A 15,691-nucleotide genomic window follows, 5' to 3' on the forward strand; every position below is an offset into this window, starting at 1 on the left:
TTGATGAATAATATCAACAACCAAAAGTAAATCAAATCTGATTATTATCGACAAACGAATTTTTTTTTTTGAAAAAATTCGAGCGATTTGAATAAAACTGTGGAATGGAATCGTAATTTGTTGGTTGGTTACTGAAGAATAATCAATCAAGATTCTTATTCATCAGAACCAGGTAACAAAACAGAAAATCAAAAATCAGACAGATGAAACATCAATAACAAACTTTCAAGGTTTTGTTTTTGTTTTTTGTTTTTCAAAAAATAGCAGCGGTAAAAACAATAACAACAAGCGCTTTTTGTTATATTGAGAGAATTGTTGGCAACCGCAAACAGAAGAAAACCCGTCATAAAGTACGTTTTTTATTTGAAAATTTATTTTAACTACGAAAAATTGATATTAAAATTCAAAAATTTTAAATAATTTTCGCTTCTTTTGCTAACGAATAAAATTGTCCATCAATATTTTTGATTAAACGATTTGGATTATCAAATTCAATCATTTCACCATTATCCATAACCAATATATAATCATAATTCATAATATAATCTAAACGATGTGCAATCATAAATACCGTTTTTGTTTGAAATGTTTCGGAAAATATTGTATCATGTATATGGCCATCGGTTTCATGATCAACAGCTTTTCATTGTGAAGAAAAATGAATGTAATTATTAATTTACAAAAAGAAAAAAAGAAAAAACAATGAAACAAAAAAAAAAAACTTACAAGCAGTTGCTTCATCAAATACAATAATTGAACTACGTTTAAGTAATGCTCTGGCTAAACAAATTAATTGTCGTTGTCCAACACTTAGATTATCATTACTTGTCAGCATATAATCAAGATTATAATTAATATTTTCTAAAAATTCATTCATTTTTGCATCTTTTAATGCCTGTATACATTGTTCATCATTAAATCTGGATAATGTATCAACATTTTCACGTAATGTTGCTGTAAATATTATTGGATCTTGCGGTACAATGGTCAACGATTTTCTTAATGTTTCCAATGTTACTTTACGTATATCAATATTATCAATATAAATTGTACCTTCGATTGGTTCTAGTACACGAAATAATGCTAATGCAAATGATGATTTACCTGAACCAGTACGACCAACAATAGCAACTTTACTACCACCAGGTATTAGAAGATTTATACGTTTCAGACAAAGTTTTAAACCAGATCGATATTGTGTACTATAATTTTCGAATGATATTTCACCTTTTTCCGGCCAATCAAACGGTAAACGTTCCAATTCATTGCTAATTAATTGTTTCTTTTTTTTTTTGTTTTTGGTTTAATTTTTTTACTTGTTTTTTTAAAAAAAAATAATCAAAAGAAACCAACCTCTACAGGTGTTGAAATATATTCAACAATACGTTCAACTGAAACAAAATTTGTTTCAATTTCAGAATAACCACGTATCAAAAGATTAAGTATAGCTGTTATATTCAATGAATAACTAATTGCTAAACCAGCAACACCTGGACTTAATGTACCACGTGATAATATTGCAAATAATGTTGCTAAAAATACAATCGAATAGCTTATGAATTCCAGTCGTATTGCTAACCATCTTGCAGCCGTAAAACCTAACCAATAACTTTGATTATTATCATCAATACGTTTTAACATGATACGTTGAAATTTTTTTGTTAATCCATATGCACGTATACTTGTTATACCATTTACTGTTTCACTGTTTTTTGTTTTCAATTGTAAAAAAGAAAGAAGTAAAAATTAGTAAATCCTATAAACAAAAAAATCATACCTAAGATGATTATTTAATGGTGATCGACTAACAGCTTCAATACGTTTTAATTGTCTTGATGTTTGTATAAATAATTTTTGTAAAATATAATAACCAATTGTTAATGGAAGGAAAAATGCTAGAATAATTGGTGCTTCCAAACCAATCAAACCAAATGCAACAATTGTACGATAAATTTGCATTATAAATAAACGTATGTTTGATGATATCCGTAAATCAACAACATCAATATCTTTTGTAAAACGATTCAATATACGACCTAATGGTGTTGTATCGAAAAATGACATTGGTGCCCGAATAATATGTGTTATCATTTTATTATGTAATATACGTGATGCACGTACACAACCTAAACTTGTTTTTAATGTACCAAGAAATGTAAAAAATACTTCAATTATACCAAGCACGGCGAATACAATAATACGTTCCCAACGTAAATTATTAGTTAATTCATTTGATGGTCTTAATGAATCATTTGACCAATCAGTTAACCATAAACTACTCATTATTTGAAATAAATTTGATAATAATAATGTTATCATTACCGATAAACAAATATACCATCCAATTGTTTTTAAAAATATTTTATGATTAATTAATTTTACTGAACCTTCAGCCATTTCTTCTGTTTGTATTAATCTACCATCATTAATTTGTCTAGTACTAGTTTCAATAAAATTTATTTCACCCGATTCAAACATTGTTGATTCTGTTTGTTGTTGTGATCGTTGTGATTGATTATAATCAATATTTGATTGATTTGTAAATGTACTATGTTGTAAACGTTGTTGTTGTTCATTCATAGATATATTACGATTATACGATATACTACGTGATAATTGTACATGTTCAATTGCTTGTTTAATTTTTGGTTCAATTTGATTAATAAATTCCGAATCTGGTTGATCTAAATCCGTAACAATACCATTTTGTTGATCAAGAAAATATTCAGCAACATATTTTGAAAATGGACCATCATTTTCAATTAATTGTTCAAATCGTCCTTGATCTTTTATTTCACCGCGTGATATATAAATAATTTCATTCATTTTTGGTAATAATGATAATTTTGTTGTAACTAAAATTCTTGTTTTATTACGAAGGCAACCATTTGGTCCGATAACATTTTCAAATATATGCTGACTTACGTGTGCATCTAATGCACTTTTAAAATTTTTTTTAAAAAGTTAAAAATTTATAAATTTATAAATTTATAAATTATAAATTATAAATTACAAAAAATCATGAATTACCTTAAAGGATTATCCAATAAATAGATATCAGAATTTGAATAAACAGCTCTTGCTAATGATATTCTTTGTTTTTGACCACCGGAAAGATTAATACCTTTTTCACCAACTTCAGTTAAATCACCTGCAGCAAACATTGCCATATCCAATTGCAGTGCACATGTATCTAAAACTTTTTTATATTTTTTTTCATCATATTTTTTATTCAATAAAATATTATCACGTATTGTTGCATTTAATATCCATGCTTCTTGTGGTACATATGCAATACGACCATCAATTTCCATTCGGCCATTTAATTTTTCCATTTCACCAAGACAAGCTGATAGTAATGATGATTTACCACTGCCAACACCACCAACAATACCAATTAATTGATGTTTTCGTATTGAAATATTGATATCATGTATTGTTGGTATTGGATCATTTTTAATCCAATTAAAATTTCCATTACTTATACGTATTGCTATTTGTTGTTGTTTGTCATCATTGTTGTCATCGTTTTCGTTGTTTTTTGATTCAAATGTTTGTTTATTTGAATGTATTATTGTTTCATTATAATCACTTAATTCAGGTGCATTAATAAATTCATTTAAACGTTTTATAGATACTAATGCAATTGCGGCAAATGAAAAAAATAATGGTAAAAATGTTAATGGTACACCTAATGTTTTGGATTGAAGTGAGTAAAAAAAAGGATTATTTTTCATTTTTTGAAGAGAGATTTTTTGTTTGAAAAATATACATACGAATAATATTGAATAATGATAATGAAACAAATGCACGATTAGCATCCAAAACATTATCATTGGACATTAATGTATATGCCATAAAACTAAATAATGCAACAAATATTGAACCAGAACTAAAAAATGTTGTCATAAATGTATTACAATAAGCGATATATTTTAATTGTTTCATTTCTAATGAACGTAAATGATTGATTTTTGTTTCAAAATGTCTTTCCCATGCATTCAATTTAATTACTTTAATACCATTCAATATTTCATTCATTAATTTTGAACGGGAATCTTTACGTGTCATTAAACGTAGCTGATATGAACGTATTAAATTTGTTAACATAATATTAACCGGTACAATTAATAACATATAACTAAACCCGGCTAATGATGCATAACTTAATTGTAACCAAACTAAATATAAACCAATACAAATTTGTAATGGTGCCCACCATAATGTATTAATATTATTAATTAAATCAACAATTCTTAATGTATCAACTGAAATTAGATTAACAATTTCACCGGTTGAAAATTTTTGCTTGGCTGTTGGTGATAAACGTAAACTTTTTTGATAAACAATTGCCGTTATACAGGTTTTCATACGCATTGTAATCATATTAATTTGATATTCATGTTGATTTGTAAATAATGATTCAAACATTGGTGATATAAACATTATGAATGCATAAACAAAACCACGCCAATATGGTTCTGTATTTGTTGGTTTTAAAAATGTTATTATACGATTCAACATTATTGGATTAATGAATAAAAATACACAGGCTATTAATTTCAATAGAGCAATCCAAAGCAATTCGGGTAAATATAAACGAATCAATATTGACATCATATTAAATTGTTTATTTTTTTCACGATAACCATTATATGATTGACGAAATGATTGCATTAATAAATTACTTGTATTTTCCAAACTTAATAACCACATATTTTCTTGTTGTAATGATTTTTGTTGCCATTGTCGTTTAACAAGTTTTGTAAACCATGAAAATGTTATACGTGAAAAAAATGATGCCGAACATTCGGGATTTGTTAGTTTGGATTTTAATGATTTTGTTCCAAATTTTCTTTTCATTGAATCCTGATTTGAATAACATTCTAAATAAAATATATATAATATCGATGCTATATAAATTAATTTCATTATAATCATTGAAGAATCATAATTAATCATCCATAATTCTTGATTATTATTATCATTGAATAAATCCATAAGAATATTTATCGCTAGATAAATATTCACCAATGATTCTAATAGAAAATAAATGAATAATGAACCAGAAGAAACAATACGATTACGATGATTATAAATTGAAAATAATATTATTATTAACCATGCTAAAGCATGAATAGAATCAGCTAAAATCGTTGACCATTGATCCATCAATTCTAATTGATTTCGATCAGCATAAAGATACCAATATATTATACGCGCTAAACTTGTTATATATAAAATACTTGCAGCAAACTGGTGAAAATTGAAAAAATCAAAAAATCAAAAAATTGGAAAATCAATAAGCAAAAACTTGGTTCAAAAACCCAATAATTGATTGTTGAGAATTAAGCAAACAACAACAAACAAACTACAAACCATTTTTGAAATGAAAAATATTGTAATCGAAAGCGATGATGATGACACTTGTTGACGATTATTGTTGTTGTTGTTGAAATATTTTTGTTGTTGTTGCGGTTGTTGTTGTTGTTGATACGGTTTTTTTGATCGTTTTATCCAATAAAATTCAATCATTATACCAAATATTAATAATATGAATGGTATCCAAACAAATAATGTATTTTCAGTACAGGATATTCTATTACTGTTGCTGGTAAATATCATTGATTCTGGATCGATAATAGTCGATTCTGGCTGCATCGTTGTTGTTTGATTCACAAAAATAGGTGAATGTGAATCAATCGAACCGAATATATCTTTGATTGGTGATTCAATCAATCCTGATGATTGATTCTGATCATCATCGATCAATGGTGGATTATCATCGGAAGAATCGATAAACAATTGAAAAAAATCCATTATAATTGGCCAATTTTGTTGATTTGAATTTGGATGAACATTTTTTAGACAAAATGGTCTTTGTTGTTGTACAACTTCATTATTCTCCATGATTTTTTTCGATCTGGATTCGGAAACTATTTCAAATCATATTCAAAAGATGAAAATAAAGTGAAAAAGTGCAATTTTTTTTCGGATTTTATTCAAGAACGAAAAATTTCATCAATTATTGCACACACAAACAAACAAACACACGGAAAGAAGAAATCCATAATAATAAAAAAGTTTATCATTTGTTTCTTTCCAAAATGCAAATTGATTAGAAAACGAAACGAAGATTATTTTGTTTATTTATTTACTTTAGTTTTTTCCTCTGGTTATTTATCAAGAGAAAATCAATTAAAATAACAAAATTATCAATTGATTATTTATCGAAAATAATCGATACTTTTTTTTCTGTTTCTATCAGTGTCTGTCTGTGGATGATATGATTTTTTGAAGTTTTCTTTTTTTTCTTCAACAAAGAAAAAAAGGAACCGGAATTTTTCGTCACCCTATACACCGGTCACTATTTTCATTTGATCATCATTCGTGTGTGAAAATAGCTAAAGTTTGTGTGATCCCTTCGAATCGAACGATTTCGAAATGATTCGAAATTTGAAAATTTTTTTTGTTTTTTCAAATTTCACCGCCCTTTGACCATGTATTGAATTCAAAACAGAAAAAAAACCACAAAACCGCTACCACCACCACCACCACCAACGACATTATCAATCAAACAAAAACAACAACAACAAAGATCTTCATTCGCCATTATCATCGATCAACAGCAACAACAACAACAAAAAATCGTCTTGATCTTCGTTCTTCTTCTTCTTCTTTTTCCAGGAATGATCTTTTTTGTTTCAACCAATCATCATTTTGTATATCATACTTCTGTACTACTACGAAAAAAGAAACAACAAGCCAAACAAACAAGAAACAGAAAGAGAGAGAGAGAGAACCATAATGGACTAATGGAAACACTTGTAGAGCCAGCCAATATATCGTCGTCGTCGTCGTCGTCGCAAAGAAACAACGACAACAACAAAATTTGAGCTCCAAATAACCATATATACAACATACAACATATACACCACACAACAAAAAAAAAACATAGATTGGGTGAAAAAGAGAGAGAGCAAGTGAATGAATGAAAGAAAGAAAAAATCTTCATTGAATATCATCATCAATTTAACCAATAAAACCAAAAAGAAAAAATGTCCAGATTCAATCCATAATGATAATGATAATCCACATCTAATGCCACTACTACTATCATTTTTTGTTGGTTTGATGATAATAAATCCACATCATCCAATGAATGATCATTTTTGAATGGATCGAAAACCAGAAAAAAAAATCTGATTTAGTTTTTATTCGGTCCATTCAAATGTTTGTGTTTGTGTCTGTTTTGATCAATCCAAAAAAAAGTGAATATGTATCATCACCAGCCAACATTTGACATTTTCATCAGCCAGCAAAAAAAATTACCTTTAAAGCATCATGATATCTGAATTTGATTTTTGATGTGTGTGTGTGTTTGGTGTATGACTTGACAATAACATTGAATTTTTTTTTCTATTATCCAAACATCAATCCTATATCCCATCGATGATGATGATAATGAACATTTTATTTATTATTGTCTTTTGATCATCAACCAATCAACCACCATATATTTATGTTTGTTTGTATGATACAAGTGTGTTTGATTTGTTGTTGTTGTGATCATCGTGATACACATTATAATACACCATTGTGATAGTTGATAGTTTGCTAGAGAGAGAGAGAGAGAGAGAGAGAGAACACCTTTCTCTCTCCCTGTGTATGTTGTGATGCTGCATTTTGTTCGTGAAACCCAGCAAAAAAGAAAAAAGATCGCACATAGGTTTTCTTTGAACATTTTGGTTTTTTTTTGATTCAATTTTTGTGATCTTTAGCTTCAAATGTCAATCAATCAATCAATCAATCAGTTTTTCTTTGGAATGAATCAATGATATTTTAATCAAATCAATCATGGTACAATTGGAAACTATGAATACTAATAACAACAACAACAATAATCTGAATCAAGTAAATATGAATAGCCTGAATAATAATAATAATAATTTAATGATGACGATGAATATGGAATCATCAACAACATCACCATCATTATTATTACCATCATCATCATCATCAATATTGAATAATAATAATAATAATTCAATGTCAACAATTGAAACAATGTCGACGACATTAAAATCATCATTACCACCAAATATTATCATTCAACAACAACAACAACAACAAGATACAATAACAACAACAACAACAACAATGACCAATTCATTATTATTACCGAATAAAATATTATTAAATGTTTATATGCCAAATCAACAACGTACTATTGTTGAAATTAATCATAATCGTAATCAGAATAATAATGGTGGCTTACAACATCCACAAACAATACGTGATGTATTGATGAGAGCAATGAAAAAACGTCGTCTTACAACTGATGTTTGTTATGTTTGTTATATTGATAATGGGTATGTTTTTTTTGATCGATTTTCATTCTGGATTATCTATCTGTGAAATTGTGAATAATATTTTCATTATGATTGTTGTTGATTGATTAGGAAACCAATCGATTGGGATGTTGAAGTATCACGTTTAGTTAGTCGAAATATTGAAGTACGAATTATATCACATGAAATACGAAGAGAATTTTTTCCATTAGCAAATTGTGATCTTTGTCGTAAATTATTATTTCATGGTTTACGTTGTCAAGCATGTGGTATACGTTATCATTTACGTTGTGAACAATTGATCTCACCAATATGTCGTGCTGGTCAACATTCAATACAACAAAATAAAATTGGTCGTCATCATTATCGTAAAAATCAATCAAGAGGTATCAATGATTTGAATGGTAATAATATTGGTACTATTCAAAATAATGGTTCATCCAGTAATAGCGGTAAACAAGATATTAAACGTACTAATTCTGAACCTGATCGTATCAATACAATTATCAATACTGATCAAACAACATCAACAACAACAAAACTTGAACAAAATAATAATCAAATTATTATTAATCATAATAATAATAATGCCAATAATAGTAATCATCATAATCATAATAATAATCGTCCAAGATCAGCTGATGAAAAATTACATATCGATTCGAATCGTGAATCAATACGTGATTGGGAAATACCACAATCAGAAATTATTGTTCGTGAATGTATTGGATCTGGTTCATATGGTACAGTATTTCGTGGACATTGGCATGGTTCGGTTGCATTGAAAAAATTAAAAGTTGCTGAACCAACACAGGCACAGCTTTTGGTATTTAATTTTTTAATTTTTATCGTTTGATTTGGCAAAAATTAAAAAAAAATAATTTCTTTTTTCTTTCTTTAACAAAAGGAATTCAAAAATGAAATTGCCGTTCTGAGAAAAACACGTCATGTGAATATAATATTATTTATGGGTTATGTATCGAAACCACATTTAACAATTGTTACACAATGGTGTGAAGGTTCATCATTATATAAACATTTACATGTTATGGATACAAAATTTGAAATGATACAAATGTTTAATATTGCAAGGCAAACAGCACAAGGAATGGATTATTTACATGCTAAAAAAATTATTCATCGTGATCTTAAATCAAATAGTTAAGTATTTTGATTGTTGTTTTAATGGTGATGAATTCTAATCAAAATGATTGTTTTTTTTCGGTGCAGATATATTTCTTCATAAAGATTATACGGTTAAAATTGGTGATTTTGGTCTGGCAACCGTCAAAACTCAATGGGATGGTTCACAACGTCTTAATCAACCAACTGGATCGATATTATGGATGGCACCTGAAGTGATACGTATGGCCAGTAATAATCCATATACATTTCAAAGTGATGTTTATGGTTATGGTATTGTACTATATGAAATTGCAACAAGTCGATTACCATATCAACATATAAATAATCCACATCAAATACTTTATATGGTTGGTCGTGGACATTTACGACCAGATTTCAGTAAAACACGTGATGGTTTACCGAAAAAATTTATAAAACTTATTGAAAATTGTATCGATTATGATATGCAACGTCGACCATTATTCAATAAGGTAAAATCATGAATTATTTTTATTTTTATTTTTTTGATAATATTTTTCTTTTTTTTAAGATTCTTGAACGTTTGGATAATATACAAGTACCACGTATATTACGATCAATATCGACACCAAATCTAAATGAAGATTTTGTATTTGGTAAATCATCAGCTGCCGATTTTGTTGATTTTGATCTACATGAATATCGTTCAATGTTACCACAAACAACAATAACAACAGCAACAACAACAACAGCCAATAATAATAATAATGGTAACAATAATATCGATGATTATATGGATTGTATTGATGATACCGATGATGATGATGATGATGATGATGGTGATGATACCGATGAAACATCATCATCGGTATCATCACCAACACAGCCATTATCACCACAACAATTTACTACCACTACTAGTCGATTGAATAATAATAATCATCATCATGATCCATTTAATAATAATAATACTGACGACGATAATAATAATAATAATCAGCCAACTACATATTATATGCTTACACAGATTTGAAACATCAACAACAACAACAACAAAAATTCAATCAATCAAACACACAACACACACAGTCATTATCATTGATAATTAACATTTTTTTTTTCTTTCTGTCTACACAACAACAACAACAACAACAACGACGACGAAAAACAAAAACTTGACATTATCATATATGAAAATGATGAATTTTATTATTTTATTTTATTTTTTGTTCATTTTATCATCATCAACAAATTTTATTTTCATTTTAGCCATTCAATCATTGAATCATCAAATCAATCATTACGTTTTTTTTTGAAAACATAGCACACACATAGCGTTTTTTTTCATTTTTTTCTCTCTCTTGCAGTTTGAGAGAGAGATAGAAATTAAATAATTAGGATTTTTTTAATTTTTCACCCTTTCCACCAACACACTCAACAACAACAACAAAAACAAATTCCAAACACAAATCATTTATTCATAATAAAAAAAATCATTATTTAAACTCAAATTCAAATTCATTTTTTTTATTAATTAGTTTTTTTTATCCAATTCAGTTCAATAATAAAATCAATCAATCAATCAATCAATCATCAATAAATGCTGTTTTGAAATATATAATGACCAGAGAGAAATTAAACAAAACGAACGAAAGAAAAAAATGGTGAAAAAAAATTTGAAAAATTATATAAAAAAAGAAGAAAGAAAACAAGCAATCTTTTTTTTTTTTGTTGTTGAAGGAATTGTGTAGACTAGATTCAAATATGTTTTTTTTTTTTGCAAAATAATAATCAATCAATCAATCCATTTTGTCATGATGATCATCATCATTATCCATTGATGATGATATTAATGGTGTTGAAGAATGATTATGATGTGGATGACTTTTTTGTTGTTGTTGTCGTTGTCGACAGATATTTGATTTCGGATTGATTTGATCATTTTCAATCAAAATTCGTTGATCATCATCATTATCCAATTCTTGTTCTGGCTGTTCTGGTTGCTGTTGTTGATCATCATCATCATCATCATTATCATTTTCTGTATCTGAATGATCACTTTCATCACCATCACCATCATGATTATTATTATTATTATTATTGACCATAGTTTGACGACTACGATAATGTTCACGTATAAAAAATTCAATATCATTAACACTGATATTTGCTTCAAATTTATTTAATAAATAATTAAAACGTATTGTTGGTCCACCGCCATAAATTTTTGAAAATAATTGCCAATAATCATTTGATACTAGATAGAATACACAGCAACTATTTTCTTCATATAGGCCACCATATCTGGTATGGAATGCAAATCGATAACGACATGATAAATTACGATTAAATTGTTCAACATTTACATTGTTTAAATCATCATCATCATCATTATCTTCGTTCTTATTATTATCAGAATCATTAATGGTTGATTGATTACCGGCAAGAATTTCGGCAAACAATTTACAAAGATCATCATATTTAGTTGCCATATCGATTGTCATTGATTTTTGTTGTTTATTTGGATCTTTATTCAATAATTCACGATTACGATTTTCGGTTAAAATTTTTCTTTTTATACCAAATATTGGCCAATTATCAATAGGACCTGGTGGTAATACAGTATGTAAATCTAAATCAATTTGTTTAAGCATATGTTCAGCATCGATTTGAAATTGATTTTTATTCATTGTATTCATTATTGAACGTAATAATGATGCTAATGGTGGATGTATTGTTTGTGTACGTAAATGTATCATACGATGATATTGTTCATCATATGGTTGTGGATTTTGTTGTCGTTCTTCATGTTTTTTAAATATTTGATCATATAAACTAAATAATTGTCGATCACGTCCATTAACAGTTGTTTGATCAAAACGTACATTAACAAAACTTAACCATTTTATTATCCATTCAGCTGATATTAGATAATAATATGCTGATTGTTCATCTAATATTTTCATTTCGATTGATGATTTTTTTGTATCATTCTTGGTTTTTTGTTCATCTTGATTATCATCATCATCATCATCGGCAGTGGTAATAATGGCACCATTTTCATCAGATTTTATATCATTATCATCATCATCATCATCTTCATTCGAAATTATTAATAAATTATCTTGATCACCGTTGTCATTATGTTCATCATCTTCTTCATGTTCATCATCATCATCATCATTAGGTTGATCACATTTATCAAATATAATCATTAATTCACTTGTTTTTAATTTCAATTTACGAAACATATGCATATGCATTGATTGTAATTGTATAAATTCATTAAATTCATTTTTACGACGATCATCATACATATCTAATAATGAACTACATTGTAAACAAACAGCATATTGTTGTTTAATATTTGTATTATTTGAATCAATATTAAAATCCAAACAATGAAATAATGGACCACCACCATATAATAGCCATAAAAATTGTCCAACAGGTTGTATAACCGGTAATGATAGATTATTAAAAAATAGATATTCAGTTGGTCGTATTAATCCATGTATACAGAATATATCCGAATTATCAATAGGACCAGGATTCTGTACAGATTGAAATGCCATTAACCAATGTTTACTTAATGGAAAACTTTTCAGATTAATAAATGCATCATTTAGATTTACTTTATAATTTGATGATTCGATTGATGAATTAGTTGTAAAAAAATAATAATCTTGTAGATTAAGATTTAGTCGTTCAAGATAACAATGATCATTACATGTTTCAATCCAACGACGTTCAATATCATAAATAACATTCATAGCACGTGTCATCATTGATTGTTGATCATTACGTTGATAGATTAATATATATGCACTGGATGCCATCGATAAAATTCTATCTTTACTTACATATGATACATGCATATCATCAAATTCATACCAATCTAAATTCATTTCATTCATTGCATAACAAATATAATGACCATTTGTAACCTGTGTACCATTATGACAAACAACAGCAACTAAATCATATTGAGCATCATCATTAACATTATTGGTGGCAGCCATTGATTCAGTTAAAAATGATTTTAATGAAAAATCATTTAATGGAAAATTCAATTGTGATGTAATTTTACGTACAACTGAATTTACATTCTGATAACGATTTAAATGTACAATCAATATTTCGGGTAAACGTTTGATTCGTATACATTTGATACCATTACATAATTGTTTACAATTATCACAATGATAACGATTTTCATTTTCCAATAATTCTGGATTGAAAAATGTTTCCAAACAATCAATTAAATCGACTGATGGATTTGATAAAAATGACATAAACCAATCAAACCAATTCCATAGATAATCATAATAATATCGTACTGTTTCGCTTGCATAATTTAATGATCGTTCAATTAATGATTGATCAGTCGATAAACTTGTTGTTGATGATGACGATGATGATGATGATGATTGTTGTTGTTGTTGTTGATTATTAAACGATGGAACATTTAATCGCATATTGGCTATAAAGATAATGTTTTGAAAATAAAAAATAATTGAAAAAATAAGTAAAACAAAACAACAAAAAAAGCATGAAAAACTTACGAAATACCATTGAATTTTGTATTTTACTTTGAATAGCCCTATCAATAGCTGTAATTGGTATAGAAAGATTAAGAAATGTTTCAATCAATGTTGATGTATGGCCACAATTTGCACAACGTATTGTATTTTCTAATTCACCGGCAAATAAATCGCTTACAATACTACGATATTTAAGATGTTGATCATGATGTTGTTGTTGATTATTAGGATTATGATTATTGTAATTATTGGACGGATTTTGATTATGATTAAATAGATTATAAAGAATTGGTTCATCGGAATCATCATTTTCAATTGATATGTCATCATCATCATCATCATTATGATGATTTTCCATTATTGATTGATAATTTTTCAATTGATTATTACTAATTAAACGCTCATGTTGAATAAATTTATCAATTTTTTCATAATAATCTTTATGATTATCATCATATGTTTCATCAAAATTATATTCTATGTTAAAATTCATAAAGAAAGAGAATCAAAATAGAAAAAAAATTGTAAACATAAAGAGAAAACTTACCGATTAAATATTTAGCCAATTTTCTAAGTTTATAATCACAATTTCTTAATTTATAATATATAAATTGTGATTCAGGATAGAATGGTATTTTTAATGCTTCATGTAAATCACCAAGTAAATATTGTAAAAATTCTTGTGAATCATGTTGATCACCAGGACTAAAAAATGGATATCGTTTCCATATGAATGATACTAATGCTCTTAAAATGACCAATGAATCTTGAGCATAATTTACATTATTCGAAGTTTGTCCTGTTCCTGTTGTTGTATCATTCGATGATGATGATGAATGATTTTGTTGTGATTGATGATTACTATGATGTGGATGATGATTATTTGATGATCGATTTATTGATGGTGATGGTAATGTCCACATTGCCATCATAAATTGATGAAATAATGAATCGATACTATTATCCCATTGTAAACGTAAACGACGAAAATATGTTTCAATAAAATATAAACGTAATGGACGTATATGTATTAATGCTTGTAATGTTGCATTTATATAGCATGTATTTCCTAGATTCTGTAATCCTTTAAGGCCATTAATGGCTTTAAATTTTATTTTATTTTTTGGTGAAAAGAATGAAAAAATTATTTGATTAGGATTTAAAAACGACAGTAAAAAACAAACAGCAGAAAATCAAACCTCTTATATTTTGTGGAAAATCTTCAGCCGCTTCGTTCATTGTTTTTGTTGTTTTTTCTTTTCGATTTCGAAAAAAAATCAAAGTTCGAAAGAATTAATTAAATTCTTGTTTGAATAAATTCCAAGAATCTCAGTTGGATTTGATCTCTGATGATTAAGTAGTTTTTAATTCATTCATCTTTCGTTTTCAAATAAAGAGTTAAGGAAGAAGAAGAAGAAAAAACGAAACAAATAAAAATTCTCCTGGAATTCTTCTGAGTAATCGGGGAAAAACAAAACAAAATAATAAAATATATTTTTCTGGTGTGCTTGGTTTCGTTTATTGATGGTATTTGGTTTGTGTCTGTCTGTCTGTGTGTATGTATGTATGTTTTTGATGTGTTTAATGATGCGCATATAATGCGCAAACTCAAATCGAAATTATTGGATGATATTCGAAACAACAAAAAAAAAAAATACAGTATATCTCGAAATTAACTCAAATATCATCCCT

At 27.4% G+C, this 15,691-nt stretch overlaps 3 protein-coding genes and 1 long non-coding RNA gene across 4 annotated transcripts; 2 read left to right on the top strand and 2 right to left on the bottom strand.

The window, feature by feature from the left end:
* Nucleotides 1–82: 82 nt before the first annotated feature.
* Nucleotides 83–1,471, top strand: LOC142645654 (uncharacterized). Its single transcript, XR_012846734.1, has 3 exons — nucleotides 83–172; nucleotides 231–1,248; nucleotides 1,346–1,471. It is a non-coding gene; the product is annotated as an uncharacterized LOC142645654 (long non-coding RNA).
* LOC113796708 (ATP-binding cassette sub-family C member 3-like) lies at nucleotides 332–6,072 on the bottom strand. The gene is made up of 7 exons (XM_027347013.2): nucleotides 5,380–6,072; nucleotides 3,777–5,256; nucleotides 3,031–3,691; nucleotides 1,778–2,941; nucleotides 1,354–1,705; nucleotides 727–1,282; nucleotides 332–639 (listed from the first exon to the last, which is right to left on the bottom strand). The coding sequence occupies exons 1-7, from the start codon at nucleotides 5,908–5,910 to the stop codon at nucleotides 413–415; spliced, it is 4,971 nt and encodes a 1,656-aa protein (XP_027202814.2). The 5' UTR covers nucleotides 5,911–6,072; the 3' UTR covers nucleotides 332–412.
* Nucleotides 6,073–6,558: 486 nt separating this feature from the next.
* LOC113796753 (serine/threonine-protein kinase A-Raf-like) lies at nucleotides 6,559–10,966 on the top strand. The gene is made up of 5 exons (XM_027347054.2): nucleotides 6,559–8,372; nucleotides 8,463–9,177; nucleotides 9,259–9,511; nucleotides 9,582–9,967; nucleotides 10,027–10,966. The coding sequence occupies exons 1-5, from the start codon at nucleotides 7,858–7,860 to the stop codon at nucleotides 10,486–10,488; spliced, it is 2,331 nt and encodes a 776-aa protein (XP_027202855.2). The 5' UTR covers nucleotides 6,559–7,857; the 3' UTR covers nucleotides 10,489–10,966.
* LOC113796719 (uncharacterized) lies at nucleotides 10,913–15,569 on the bottom strand. Its single transcript, XM_075822407.1, has 4 exons — nucleotides 15,199–15,569; nucleotides 14,547–15,101; nucleotides 14,021–14,476; nucleotides 10,913–13,938 (listed from the first exon to the last, which is right to left on the bottom strand). Exons 1-4 carry the CDS (start codon nucleotides 15,236–15,238, stop codon nucleotides 11,255–11,257), a joined length of 3,735 nt encoding a protein of 1,244 aa, XP_075678522.1. The 5' UTR covers nucleotides 15,239–15,569; the 3' UTR covers nucleotides 10,913–11,254.
* Between the last annotated feature and the right edge of the window lie 122 nt (nucleotides 15,570–15,691).

This window comes from Dermatophagoides pteronyssinus, unplaced genomic scaffold, assembly GCF_027571235.1.
Source record: "Dermatophagoides pteronyssinus isolate colony J.1.1.1.1 unplaced genomic scaffold, Derpt_VIB-CSIC_2022.12 sq0017, whole genome shotgun sequence".
Taxonomy (NCBI): domain Eukaryota; kingdom Metazoa; phylum Arthropoda; class Arachnida; order Sarcoptiformes; family Pyroglyphidae; genus Dermatophagoides; species Dermatophagoides pteronyssinus.

What these genes read in the sequence shown, in the direction of transcription:
- LOC113796708 (XM_027347013.2), bottom strand. Translation starts at nt 5,910, where the DNA reads ATGGAGAATAATGAAGTTGTACAACAACAAAGACCATTTTGTCTAAAA. An exon ending in TATTTTTCATTTCAAAAATG is followed by an intron (nt 5,257 to 5,379) that starts GTTTGTAGTTTG and finishes AATTTTCACCAG; the next exon opens with TTTGCTGCAAGTATTTTATA. An exon ending in ATATTTCAACACCTGTAGAG is followed by an intron (nt 1,283 to 1,353) that starts GTTGGTTTCTTT and finishes AAAAAAAAAAAG; the next exon opens with AAACAATTAATTAGCAATGA.
- LOC113796753 (XM_027347054.2), top strand. Translation starts at nt 7,858, where the DNA reads ATGGTACAATTGGAAACTATGAATACTAATAACAACAACAACAATAAT. An exon ending in GTTTGTTATATTGATAATGG is followed by an intron (nt 8,373 to 8,462) that starts GTATGTTTTTTT and finishes TTGATTGATTAG; the next exon opens with GAAACCAATCGATTGGGATG. An exon ending in TCGTGATCTTAAATCAAATA is followed by an intron (nt 9,512 to 9,581) that starts GTTAAGTATTTT and finishes TTTTCGGTGCAG; the next exon opens with ATATATTTCTTCATAAAGAT.
- LOC113796719 (XM_075822407.1), bottom strand. Translation starts at nt 15,238, where the DNA reads ATGAACGAAGCGGCTGAAGATTTTCCACAAAATATAAGAG. An exon ending in TTTTCCACAAAATATAAGAG is followed by an intron (nt 15,102 to 15,198) that starts GTTTGATTTTCT and finishes TAAAATTTAAAG; the next exon opens with CCATTAATGGCCTTAAAGGA. An exon ending in ATTGGCTAAATATTTAATCG is followed by an intron (nt 14,477 to 14,546) that starts GTAAGTTTTCTC and finishes ATTTTAACATAG; the next exon opens with AATATAATTTTGATGAAACA.